General features: G+C 57.5%; 1 protein-coding gene across 13 annotated transcripts in view; it reads left to right on the forward strand.

The window, feature by feature from the left end:
* Positions 1–13,150, forward strand: part of LOC105468794 (myosin VIIA) — an 86,162-nt gene that overhangs the window by 67,744 nt on the left and 5,268 nt on the right. For 8 of the 13 annotated variants that reach the window (XM_011719162.3, XM_024788803.2, XM_024788802.2 and 5 more), the window contains 12 exons: positions 812–929; positions 1,621–1,747; positions 2,753–2,922; positions 4,543–4,733; positions 5,395–5,519; positions 6,157–6,314; positions 7,229–7,382; positions 8,607–8,762; positions 9,240–9,345; positions 10,424–10,537; positions 11,558–11,645; positions 11,836–11,942. In XM_011719162.3, coding sequence (XP_011717464.2) covers positions 812–929; positions 1,621–1,747; positions 2,753–2,922; positions 4,543–4,733; positions 5,395–5,519; positions 6,157–6,314; positions 7,229–7,382; positions 8,607–8,762; positions 9,240–9,345; positions 10,424–10,537; positions 11,558–11,645; positions 11,836–11,942 — 1,614 coding nt within the window. Of the gene's footprint in view, positions 1–811; positions 930–1,620; positions 1,748–2,638; positions 2,923–4,542; positions 4,734–5,394; positions 5,520–6,156; positions 6,315–7,228; positions 7,383–7,929; positions 8,554–8,606; positions 8,763–9,239; positions 9,346–9,896; positions 10,538–11,557; positions 11,646–11,835; positions 11,943–13,150 lie in introns of those variants that run through there. The other 5 variants (XM_011719158.3, XM_011719154.2, XM_071075340.1 and 2 more) reach the window with 4 other exon arrangements.

Below are 13,150 nucleotides of genomic sequence, written 5' to 3' on the forward strand. Positions count from 1 at the left end.
GAGTCATTTGAGCTTGGGTTGATGACATTGAGCCATTTGCCTCTGAATTCTCACTGCTCTCAGGATGGCACCCCTCATGGGCTCTCTTATGGGTGGAGATGGGGCCGTCTGTGAGCTGGCATACACATCCACTCTTACCTATTCCTGTGTCTACATACTATAAAAACCAGGATTTCACTCTGACCCCTCCAATGCTACCCCAGAACCCCAGAGTTCTCACTAGCGCTTGGGGAAGTATTTTTAGAGAAACACAATGCTGGTGCTTTTGTATCTTACCAAGAGCACGGCAGCACCCCCCACAGATCACCTCACCTCCAGGGTCCAGTTCTCCCTGGACACACTGATCTTTCTAACTCCCAGATTCACCAGATCAGTTTCTTGCAGTTGTGGCTGCACTCACAGTCCGCCAGGACCTGGCTTCCCACGCTGTGTCCCCATTCCCTCTCTTCCCAGTCTGCAGTCTGCAGTCTGCACTGACCCGGGACCTTGGGCCTCCCACATGCTCTGGCTGGAATCCTTGCTTCCCTGTCTCTGCTCAACTGGGAACTCCCTGGAGGGGCAGCTATGCTTTCTCTGACTTTGGGCCGCAGCACCTGCATAGAGGTGGCACTCGAAAGTGCTCGCTGATGTTGATGAATGAGAAGGGTGGGGACAGGGTGGCTGCAGACAGATGGGAGCAGGGCAAGGCCATGATGCACAGGAGGTGCAGGAGCCCCAGGCTGCTCCTAGCTAGAAGGCAGCAGCAGCTGATTTTTAGAGCAAACTCACCTGTACATTGTCTTGTGTCCCTCTGTCCCTTTTTTCCCTCCAGGGGATTTATGCCCAGAGGAGAACTGATGCCCAGAAGGTCAAAGAGGATGTGGTCAATTACGCCCGCTTTAAGTGGCCCTTACTCTTCTCCAGGTTTTATGAGGCCTACAAATTCTCAGGTACCCCCAGCCTGCGACGCTCCCACTCCCTTGCTCTGTAGCTCCAGCCCACAACAGGGGAGGGAAGCGGCTTGAGCCAGGGGCCCCCGTCAATGGAACTCTTGCCTGCTGGCTGCTTGGTCTGTTCTGGTCAATGCTGCTGAGTGGGTCCTGCCTCCCCAACACCCAGTAGCGACTCCGTGGCACATCTTATGTGCTCGGTGGTGCATAAGATTGAAAAACTGAGTGAGGATTGATTCATTAAGGCACGTACTGTGTATAGAACAGGGTGGCCCACACAGGCCACTGGCTCAGCCGTCCTTGGGCCATCGTTACTGGGCACCTGCTCTGTGCCAGGCCCTGTGCTGATGCTGCTGTTCACAGAACCACCAAGTACCAGGGCCGGAGGGAACCCTGGGTCTCAGTCCAACCCCGCCCCAGATCCCACCTCAGTGCAGGGCAGGGACTTGTCCAAAGCTGCACAAAGACCAGTGGCAGGAGTGGGACCCAAACCAGTTTCCCAATTCAACACTCTCTTCCTATTGCACTTTGGGATTTGTCACATAGCGAGTTTGTGCTCTCTGGGCCTCAGTTTCCCTACCTGTAAAACAGAAATCAGTGTATTGCCACCTCCTTGGCCATTATGAGGACTGAGAAGAGCTGGGCCTAGGGGTGGGAGGCCTGCCTCTCAGTGCCTTGGTCTCGACCCCAGGCCCCAGCCTCCCCAAGAACGATGTGATCGTGGCTGTCAACTGGACAGGCGTGTACTTTGTGGATGAGCAGGAGCAGGTACTTCTGGAGCTGTCCTTCCCAGAGATCATGGCCGTGTCCAGCAGCAGGTGAGGAGGGCCGCATGGAGACACAGACAGACAGAGGGGAAGGAGAGGGGCCGGAGCTTCCCTGCGGGTCACTGGAAGTGAAGAGACATGAAGTGGCCTGCCTGGTTGCTCGTGATTGGGCAGTTTGTACCGCACTGTGAAGACCCCTCTGGCACCTCCTAGCGGAGGGATGGGCATGGGCTTTACAGCACATTAAGGCTGTTCTGAGACAGGACTGGGCTGTCAGGACAGGTAGGGGCAGGCGAGTGTGTACAAAAGAGCTTGACCTGGGGTTCAGGGGCCTGGGTAGCACTCACTCTCTGTCTTCATTCCTAAAGCAGGAGTCTTAATACTTTTCTTGCATAACAGTGGTGAGGAATGAATGCAATAATAGATGGGAGAGCTCTTTGTAAACTGCAGAGCACGGCCACACAGGTGGAATGGTGGGGTGGGTTGCTGGGACTGACTGGCTTTCCCAGCAGTGCAGTGGCTCCCTCCCCCACCATCTGGGGCTTGTAGCAGTGTCTTTGGGTTATGTCTGATATGGGCTAGAGACCAGACACATGCCAGGCACACAGGATGCAGTAGTGACAAGATAGTCCTTGTCCTCTTGGATCTTCAGTCAAGAGAGGAGACAGACATTGAATAGGCCATTTTAAAGCATGCTATGATCAGGGCTGTGGGAGGGCAGGGAGGACTACCTGGAGGAAGTGGCATGTAGGTTGAGATTTAAAGGGTGAGTAGGAATTAGACAGGCAAAGGAGAAGTGGGTCGGGCCAGTGTGGGTCTCCCTCTGGGCCATGCCTGACTCTGGCCAGGCCAGCTCTGACTTAACCTGAGATGTGTCTGAGCTGGGCCACATCTCCCACTGGCTGGGGCATGTCTGACTCGACTGGCCTTGGTCTCCTTCAGGGAGTGCCGTGTCTGGCTCTCACTGGGCTGCTCTGATCTTGGCTGTGCTGCGCCTCACTCAGGCTGGGCAGGACTGACCCCGGCGGGGCCCTGTTCTCCGTGTTGGTCCTGCAGGGGAGCGAAAACGACAGCCCCCAGCTTCACACTGGCCACCATCAAGGGGGACGAATACACCTTCACCTCTAGCAATGCTGAGGACATTCGTGACCTGGTGGTCACCTTCCTAGAGGGGCTCCGGAAGAGATCTAAGTATGTTGTGGCCCTGCAGGATAACCCCAACCCCGGTGAGTGACTGCTGGTATGGGCTGCCTGGCACTGGGGGTCAGGGCGTTACGCAGACTGTCTTAGTCCATTTGCGTTGCTATAATGGCATACTGGAGGCTGGGAGATTTATAAAGAAAAGAGGTTTATTTGGCTCACAGTTCTGCAGGCACTACAAGAAGCATGGTGCTGGCTGGGCATGGTGGCTCATGCCTGCAATCCCAGAGCTTTGGGAGGCTGAGATGGGAGGATCACTTGAGGCCAGGAGTTCAAGACCAGCCTGGGCAACATAGTGAGACCCCTGTTTCAACAAAAGATTAAATAAATTAGCTGGGTGTGATGGCATGTGCCTGTAGTCATAGCTCTTCAGGAGGCTGAGGTAGGAGGATTGCTTGAGCCCAGGAGGTGGAGGCTGCAGTGAGCCATGATTGTGCCACTGCAGTCCAGCCTGGGCAAGAGTGAGACCTCATCTCTTAAAAAAAAAAGAAAGAGAAAAAAGAAGCATGGCACCAGCATCTGCTTCTGATGAAGGCCCCAGGAAGCTTCCACTCACGGCAGAAGCAGAAGGGGTAGCTTGCATCACAAGGAAGGAAGAGAGGAGGAGTTACCAGGCTCTTTTAAACCATCAGTTCTCGCAGAGACTCACTCATCACTGCGAGCGCGGCACCACGCTGTTCATGAGGGCCCCAGCCCCATGATGCAAACACCTCACGCTAGGCCACTGCCAACACTGGGAGACCAGATTTCAACAGAGAGATTTGGAGGGGACAAATATCTGAACCATATCACAGACCATGCCCCGTGGCCTTGGCACTCAAGGCTGCTAGGGTCTTGTTCCCATCTTTCCCCTGAAACTAGACCAAATAGCCTTCAATCTGTGGTCTGTGGGGAATCTCCTCTCCCTCCCGTCTTCTGGCTCTTCAATATTCATCTCCTGTCAGCTCTCCAAGTTAGATCAGGGTCCTCCTCAGTGTTCTCAAAATACGCACCATCTTCAAGTGATAACAGCAAGTAACAACTACTCTGCCGGAGGCCACCGAGGCCCTGGCAGAGTGTGGGAAAGACAAAGATGAAATGGACCCCACCCTGTCCTCAGTGGGGAGTGGGTGGGAAGCAGACAGTGACAGGCCTGTGACGGTGCAGTAAGCAGGGAAACCCAGAGCCATAGGAGCCCAGAGGAGAGGCCCCATGCAGACTGGGGTCCAGGGAGGAAGCCCGTGTGAGCAGAGCACAGGGACCAGAAAGCTGAATGTGATGCCAGCACAGAGGCGGGAGAAAGCTGGCCTATCCAGGCAACTGCAAACAGTCTGGTTTGGCTGGAAACAGGCACGGTGAGGGAGGAGGGGCAAGGTAGAGGGAGTCTGGGAGGCCTGCTCACAACAGGCTTAGGAGTGTGGGGCTTCCTCCCAAGGGCAATGAGGAGCCGTAGAAGGCTTTTGAGCAGGAGAGTAGCCCACTCTGGTGATGGTCTTTGTATGGAGAGTTGTGACAAGGTGGAGGCAGAGTGGCAAGTGGGCAGACACGAGTGACAGCACCTCAGTTCTTCTGTGGGAAGTAGTGGCTTGTAGATCATCAACCCAAATAAAGATGTTCCAACTCAGCTTGTCTCTGCCCCCGTGGTCCCGCTCACCTCTGCCCTGCAGCGGGCGAGGAGTCAGGCTTCCTCAGCTTTGCCAAGGGAGACCTCATCATCTTGGACCACGACACGGGTGAGCAGGTCATGAACTCGGGCTGGGCCAACGGCATCAATGAGAGGACCAAGCAGCGTGGGGACTTCCCCACTGACTGTGTGTACGTCATGCCCACTGTCACCATGCCACCGCGGGAGATTGTGGTATGTGGCCTGGGGGCAGCAGATGGGTGGGAGGTGCCATTAGACCCCTCTTCGTCCACTTCCCACAGCTGTACGATAGGTTAATGGTCTAGTGCATCTGTGAAGATGATCTTGGGATCTTATGGGACCACACATTTAAAGTTGGGGCAGCGCTCAAACCTGTGCCAGGTGGGGAGGGGCCTAGAAATGGCATCAGATGAGGAACTGCCAAGGGGTGGGGCTGGAGATGGGGACTGGAGAGAGGTGTATCACCTGCACTGTCTGAACAGGCAGTGGGGGCACAGCTGGCAAGGGGGCCCTGCTTCTTCTGGAGCCCCCTTAAGAGCAGCTCTGAGGACTTACAGCCCAGCTTCCCCAGTGGCTCCTGAGCCAGGCTCAGTGGACGAGGCAGCTCTCACACCATGTCCCCCGCCTCGTCCAGGCTTTCTGACTGACCCGACCTCATCGGACACCCAGGGAAGGGCCCTCAGCTCAGCACAAAAGAGGCAGCAGGGACCTCAGAGACCCCAAGGAGGAACAGGGCTCCCAGGGTCAGAATGGGGCATGGGGTCCATCCCCCTGAAGAGTCTCCCAGAGTCCAGAAGGCTCCAGGGTATACCATGTTGATCCTGGTGGCTGCAGGTGGAGAGCTGACCTGAGCCCCCTGTCTCTTGGCCCCTAGGCCCTGGTCACCATGACTCCCGACCAGCGGCAGGACGTCGTCCGGCTCTTGCAGCTGCGAACGGCAGAGCCTGAGGTGCGTGCCAAGCCCTACACGCTGGAGGAGTTCTCCTACGACTACTTCAGGTGATGGATGGCTCCTGGGGAAGGATGGGAGTCACAGGGCTAGGAGCTGCAGGCTTCCGCTACCGTCTGGTTGTGTGCTGGGGATACTTTGTGAAGCCCCCACCTGTGAGCAGGACCTGGGTCAGAGGGAGCTGGAGGGCTGTTTCTGTCTGATGACCCGTCCTGTGTGTCTCATCTTATCCTTCCTTCATTTAAGAGATGTCACTGCACCTGCCCCAGGCTGGGCATTCAAGCCTCAGTCCTGGTGGGGATGCAGGCCGGAAGCAGGCAGCTGGGATTCTGCGTGCCCAGCACTGTGATGAGGATGCTTTCGGGGTGGGGGGTGGGGGGTGCAGTGAGAAGCTTCCTGATGGAGGTGGTGTGCACTGAGCTCTGCAGGGGGCGCAGGGTGGTGGGGGAGGCTGGGGCACAGCCCGGGGTGTTCTCACCGCTGTTTCATAGCTGAGAAAGGAAGGCCCAGTGACTGCCAGTGACTCGCCTTGGGTCACATGCAGGGCAGGGAAAAGCAGGGCCTGGTGCCCACCCTCAGCCTCTGGGCACAGGGGGTAGGTGGGGGTGGGGGGTCTCACAACCTGGGGGTTTCTCCCTGGGGCTGCCAGCAATGGGGCCGTTGCTGACGGTCCCTGTGCTATGGCAGGCCCCCACCTAAGCACACGCTGAGCCGCGTCATGGTGTCCAAGGCCCGAGGCAAGGACCGGCTATGGAGCCACACGCGGGAGCCGCTCAAGCAGGCGCTGCTCAAGAAGCTCCTGGGCAGTGAGGAGCTCTCGCAGGAGGCCTGCCTGGCCTTCATTGATATCCATGCTACTGGGCTGTACCCAGCGGAGCCGGGGACTGGGCAGGGCCTTCATCTGCACACCACCTTCCTCCTGAGGGCCTGCTGCGGCCTGGGCACGCGTGGGGAGGGTTGATGGAGGACCCCCTCCCTTGCACCTTTTGATATGCAAGGGGCTGCCTCGCTCATTTTCTCCTCTGACCCTGTCATTTGGGTGCCAGGTGGATTTGGTGCCTTGTGCTGGGCCAGGCATGGAGGTAGAGCAGGAATCAGCCCAGCCCCTGGCCTCATGGGGCCATACGCACATCCAGATCAGTGCTGAGATGGGACCGGGCAGCTGTGACCTGACCCATGTGACCTGGAGGGGGCAGGGAGGACTTCCTGGAGGAAGTGGTATCTAGACTGAGCCCTGAAGGCTAAGTAGGACTTAGCCAGGCAAAGGGGAGAGGGGTGGGGAGTGTTCCAGAGAGAGGGAGTAGCAGTAAGGCCCCGAGACGCGCGCGCGCGCGCGCACACACACACACACACACACACACACACACACACACACACACACAGAGCAGGGCTGTTCCAGGGCTCCCGGGCTTCAGCACAGAGAGGATGGGAAGAGTGGGCCTAGGCAGGATTCCCAAGCCCTGTGAGGAAGCTTGGGCTGTGTCCCAAGGCCAGGGTGAACTACTGGGCAGGGGTGGCATGGTCAGATTGGCGATCTGGGCAGTCTGTCCCAGCTGCTGTGAGGGCTTGGGATGCGGGGCTGGTGGCTGTGAGGAGGCGAGGATAGAGGGTGGGGCAGATCACGCCCATTTTGTGAGTATGCAGCCTGAGGGCCCAGTGTCACAGCTTCAGGTGATGCAGGCCCTGTGGGGAGTGGGGCCTCCAGACGCCAGGCCAGTGCCCCTCTATTCGGCACAAGCCCTTCCTTGACAGTCCCCACCTGTGCTCAAGTACATGGGCGACTACCCGTCCAAGAGGACACGCTCTGTCAACGAGCTCACCGACCAGATCTTTGAGGGTCCCCTGAAAGCCGAGCCCCTGAAGGATGAGGCGTACGTGCAGATCCTGAAGCAGCTGACCGACAACCACATCAGGTGAGCCAGGCATGGTGGGTGGACAAGGGGCAGACCCCACCTGCTGTGACGGGCAGCTCTTTCCCTCCTGAGACAGCCGCTGGCTCTGCCTGGATGCAGTCCTTCCTCACACAGAGCCAGGAGCTGCTCATGGGCCCCCTCACATCCTAGCTTGGCTCCAAGGCCCAAGGAAGGCCTAGCAGGAACTGGGAGGTGGTGGCTGTCTTCCTTTGAGTCTGTCCTCTAAGGGTAACAGCCCCAGCTCCTCCTGTTTGGCTGGAGCCCCCTCTGGATGCCCCTCCCCTGCCTAGATGCTGCTGTCTGCCTGCAGGTCCAGCTCAGTCAAGTGTCCCCTCCCTGGTGCAGGCTGGGCCGGCTGTCAGCTGAAAGCACTAGCTGAAAACTCTCATGGGTTTGGGTGTTGGGCCCAATGCCCAAAGGGTGCCACCTTCTCCTCTCCTTGGGACAGCCCGAGGCAGGAGTAGGAAGTCAGGTACCGGCTCCTCTCAGAGTCTGAGAGAAGCTCCACCCTCTCTCCTTACACCCAGCCCCCTGCCTTCCTCCCCAGCTGTGTCACCCTCTACATCTCTTCCACAAATCCATCCTCAAACGACACATCAGCTCTTTCGACAGTGCCAAACCTTTGTACATGCTGTGCCCACAGCCAGGAAAACTTTTCAGCCCCGTCTCTGCATGCCGTAATTTGCTTCATCCTTCAAAGCCTAGTTCAAATGCCACCTCCTCCTAGAAGCCCTCCAAACTTCCCACTGTCAGACCCAAGAAGCTCAGAGTGGTTGCTGAAGGAGCCTGGGGTGGGACTGGTCTAACTTGTTGCCACTCAAAGTACAGGTGAATTAAAGAGCTTCTGCCAAAATATAAATCACGCTGCCTCCTTCATGGAGAAAGTCTCGCTATGGAAACAAACAAAAAGCCTCAGCTGAAGCGGAGGGCATGGTAAACTGGTGGCTTTTCACTGTGACATAAGCCTCTTATCTCCATGTGGTAGCAGTATGTGGCCTGGTGCAGTGGGCCAAGCACACTTTGGGTAGCACTGGTTGCATCTGGCTGTCAGGGAGAGGGGTCTGTAGGTAGGCTGAGGGGTCCTGAGACAGGTTAAGGGTCGGGAGGGACGGTGCTGCTGTGATGAGCGGCTGAGGGGTGTGTGGCCCCCTCACCGGGGGGTGTACAGGTCTTGTGACTCCTGATGGCAACTGCCCCTGCTGGAGCCCGCGCTTCCTCCTGCAGGTACAGCGAGGAGCGAGGTTGGGAGCTGCTCTGGCTGTGCACAGGCCTCTTCCCACCCAGCAACATCCTCCTGCCCCACGTGCAGCGCTTCCTGCAGTCCCGAAAGCACTGCCCACTAGCCATCGACTGCCTGCAGCGGCTCCAGAAAGCCCTGAGGTACAGCGGCCGCCAGGGGCAGGGGCAGACACTGGGGCAGGCTCCTGGCCACACTGGGCTTGTGGAACGAGCCCCTTGGGGATGAGGACCACATAGCAGTTGGGCCAACCCCTGGGGTACCTCAACTGCCAGGTAGAAGGAGGTGCAGGCCCCGCAGCCGCTTGGGATGCAGCTGGAGAGTCCGGCTGCTCTGGAGTGCTCAGCCCAGAGCTCCCAGGCTATCGGTGGGCACAGACACCAGGGCCCACTTCATACTCTCCAAGGGCACTGCGTTCTTCACTTTGCTGGGCCTCTCCACACCCATCGTCCCATTTTACAGATGAGGAGCTCAAGGCTCTGGGAGACTCAGTGGCCAGTCACATCATAGGAAGTGGCAGGCTAGGATCAGAACTGGGGTTGTCTGCCTCCAAATGTCCCGGTCCCCTGGTCTCCACAGTCCCACGCACCTGCTCCCTGCTGCCTCTGTCACCTTTTCAGAAATGGGTCCCGGAAGTACCCTCCACACCTGGTGGAGGTGGAGGCCATCCAGCACAAGACCACCCAGATTTTCCACAAGGTCTACTTCCCTGACGACACTGACGAGGTGAGGGTCGCCAGCTTCTAGGTCTGCAGTGCCCAGGACAGGGCCAGGCTTCCTGGGTGGACACCAAAGGCAGCCTTAAGCCTCTCCCCCAACACCCAACATTTGCTGCCTCGTCCTCCTTCCCCATAGTGGAGTCAGAGCTCAGGACAAAGGCCATCGACTCCCCAGGTCAGGGGCTCTTAGTTCCTGATCCAGCCCCTGCTTCCTGGAGCAGCTTCCTTCAGAAGGGCACCCCTCCCTCCCTGTCTCTGAGGAGGACCTGCCTTGGAGAAAAGCACTTCTCCCTCTGAGCTGGCTTTGCACCTCCCTGGTGCAGGGCCCCGCTGGTCCCCAGGTCCAGGCCTCCCCTGTCACCTGAGCCCACTTTCCTGCAGCCAGAACCTCGACACCTCTTCCTCCCTCCCCACCTGAGGTGGTTGAGGTTCCCTCCATCCAGGTCCTGTCTGCCAAAGGTCCTGTCTGTCATGCCTGTAGTCACGCTGCCCTTCATGGTCCCCAGCCCCTGCCTGTCTCAACACAGTGTCTCATTCAGATAAATTTTTCATTTGAAGAGTCGTTGATGAAATTTGTCTGAGGCTGGAGACTCAGAAATGCCACGACAGGATTTTAGTTGCAAGGACCAAGGACTTCCTCACATCCGTTCCCGTCCCTCCAGACGTCTCTCCTCCTGCATCTAAACTTCCCCAGATGCTCAAACCCTCCCATCTGTCTGGGCTGCTTTCCCCTCCACTTTTGGGTTTGCTTCTCCTCTACCTCAAGTCTCCTCCTCCCAATCACCCTTCCAATCATCCTGCTGTGCTCCCTGGACCCCTCACTGTCACTCAGGCTTGTACACCCCGGCCCAGGACTCTGGACGCCAAGGCCACGTTCTGCTTGGAGGGTCGGGAGGAGGAGACCTGGGAAGACCCAGACAGGTGTAGCCCTTTCCTTTTGTTAAACGCCATGCCCAGCTCTGGGCCCACAGGAGGGTGTCTGGCACGCGAGGGGGCTCAGTATAGGAGGCACAGCCAGAGGGGCCCGGGAGGACCAGGTCCTGGGAAAGGCCCTGCAGGAGCCCAGTGCTCACCGCCCCTCCCAGGCCTTCGAAGTGGAGTCCAGCACCAAGGCCAAGGACTTCTGCCAGAACATCGCCACCAGGCTGCTCCTCAAGTCCTCAGAGGGATTCAGCCTCTTTGTCAAAATTGCAGACAAGGTGGGTCCTTCGCCACCTTCGCCACCTTTGCCAAGGTGGGAGATTTGCTGGGGCAATAAGAACTTATGGACAGCAGAAGGAAGACAGAGGGACTAGGGGAGAGAGGGGAAGAGGGCACTGGCATCTGGCCATCTTCTTCCATCCCTTACATGGAGTGGCTGCCCCCAGCTCTCTCTCTTCTGAGGCACTGCACATGGCTCAGACCCTCTTAGGGGCATGTGCCCAGGTGCTCTGTGTTCTAGACACACCAGACCCTCACCCTGCCCCAACACACGTTCTTTCTGGATTTGCTTTGACTGGCCCTTAATTGCCATGCTAGGGCAAATTAACCCTTGAAATAAGGTGTGATCATCCCCACTTGATAGATCACAGAACTAGGACTCAGAGAGGTTAGGTAACTTGTCCAAGGTCACACAGCAGGGACTGAGCTCCAGGTGGGTCTGACTCTAAAGCTCATGCCCCTGCTACCATCTCACATCACATTTCCCCAAATACCTCTGTCCCTGGAAGTCTTCCAGGCCTAGCTAGAGCCCCCTCCACGGGAAGGCCTCCCTGACCGAGTTAGGTGCCTCATCCTGTTGCCTGCTGATGGCTCTGTGTGCATCTGTGTCTGTCTGCTCACTTCATGACTGTCTCTGTGCCAGACACTGGGACCCAGAGGTGACCCTGATGAGGTCCTAGACCCAGGGGTGCCCAGAGCTGTGGGAGGATCTGGACATGGATGCCAGAGAATGTCCAAGCCAGGGGCTGGGCTGCATTCTTGTCCAGTTTCCCTTGAGTCTAAGGCAGCCTTCAGTGTCCCAGGCACTGAATGGAATGACCATCACTCCCGGCAAGAAGTGGGCTGTTCTGGGGACACTCAACAGGCACATGGGGCAGGGTGGGGCTGACCCACAGAAACCCCTTCTGGCTGGAAGTGGAGTCTTCCCTGAGAAGGAGCTGCCAGACAGGCCTTAGGTGGGAAGGTCAGAAAATGCAGTGTTTCTTAAACTAAGTGTGCTTCAATGGCCCTGTCCCCAGGTCATCAGCGTGCCTGAGAATGACTTCTTCTTTGACTTTGTTCGACACTTGACAGACTGGATAAAGAAAGCTCGGCCCATCAAGGACGGTAATGAGGCCAGGTCCTGGGATCATCTGAGGCCCAGAGTAGGGAGGCACAGGTTCAGGGCCATGCTGTGAGGCCCACCTAGGCGGGCCTGAGCGAGGGTCTCCTCTGGGGCTGGGGCTGGGCTGGGCTCAGGATGTGAGCACTCCTCTGTGCAGGGACCCTCTGGGTGACCGACTGCCCTGTGCTGCAGGAATTGTGCCCTCACTCACCTACCAGGTGTTCTTCATGAAGAAGCTGTGGACCACCACGGTGCCAGGGAAGGACCCCATGGCCGATTCCATCTTCCACTATTACCAGGTAGGCACCTCTGCACTCTAGTTGCCTTCATGCATGGCTAGTGTTGCTGTACTTTGGCCCTGAAAGCAGAGACCCACTGCCCTTGCCAGGTGTGGGGCCTGTACCAGCCTGGCCTTGAAAGGATTCCTGCCAAGACCACTGGAGCCCCAAGAGAGGGCCCAACCCTTGATCCTTGTATCTCCTGACTCTTCAGCCCTTAGGGGCTTGACAGTTCCTCCTCTGAGCTTCTGATCCCTACCTGTTCAGGCCCCTCCTTCAGTGCAGGGCTGTTCTCTGACTTTGAGATTCTGCTGCTGTAACTGGGTAACTCCAAGGCCTCTGTGCAAACATTTTCTAGCACAGGCACCTGAAGGAAGCCGGGAGGGAGGCTTGCATGTTGAGCCTCTATTATGTATCTGGCATTCTTCTCTCATTCTGTCCTCCCAATAACCCCAAGAAGCAGGCATGTCGTCCCCATTTGACAGAGGGATAAACAGACTCAGAGAGGCCACGTGCTGTAAGTAGGATCACACAGCCAATGGAACTGGGGTTTGATTCCAGGTCTTCATGACTGCAGGTTGGTGCTCTTTTCTGGGCCCAACCTGCTTGCCATTCTGTGGGAGAAAAACCAGGATGCTAGGAAGGGCAGAGGAGGCAGGGATGGTGGCTGCTGTGGCAGAGAGGACACTGGCCTGGGAGTGAGAAGGACTGCCCTCATCCAAACCTGGGATCTGCCTTTCCCTCATGCCCCTCCCCACCCACCCCCTGCTGCCCACTGAGTGCATGGCCCCTGGACTGCCAGTTCCCCCAGAGTCAGCCTTGACATTTGCTCCTCCTCTCCCATGTCCCAAATCACTTACCTGATGACTGTACCTCCTGGATATCTCTAAAATCCCCCATGTGTCTCCATCACCACCTTCCCAACCTGGGTCAGTCCACCATCATCTCTGATCCAGAATGGAGGCAGTGACCGTCTCCCTGTTCTCCTCATCTATTTTGGCCTTTTCAACCCTTTCTCCACAGGGTGGTCGTCCTGCTTTCCAGATTCCCCCAGTGGCTTCCCCTTGCTCTTAGGGCGTAACCCCCGTCCTGACCGTGGCCCTGCCGGGTGGTACCACTACCTGCTCCTGCTGCCTTGCCTTGTACCTGGCTCTCCTTTGGCTCAGCTGGATTGTTTCCACTTCTCAAGTGTGCCACGGGGCCGTCGTAATGTTGGGATGCTCTTCCCT

This window comes from Macaca nemestrina, chromosome 12 (assembly GCF_043159975.1).
Source record: "Macaca nemestrina isolate mMacNem1 chromosome 12, mMacNem.hap1, whole genome shotgun sequence".
Taxonomy (NCBI): domain Eukaryota; kingdom Metazoa; phylum Chordata; class Mammalia; order Primates; family Cercopithecidae; genus Macaca; species Macaca nemestrina.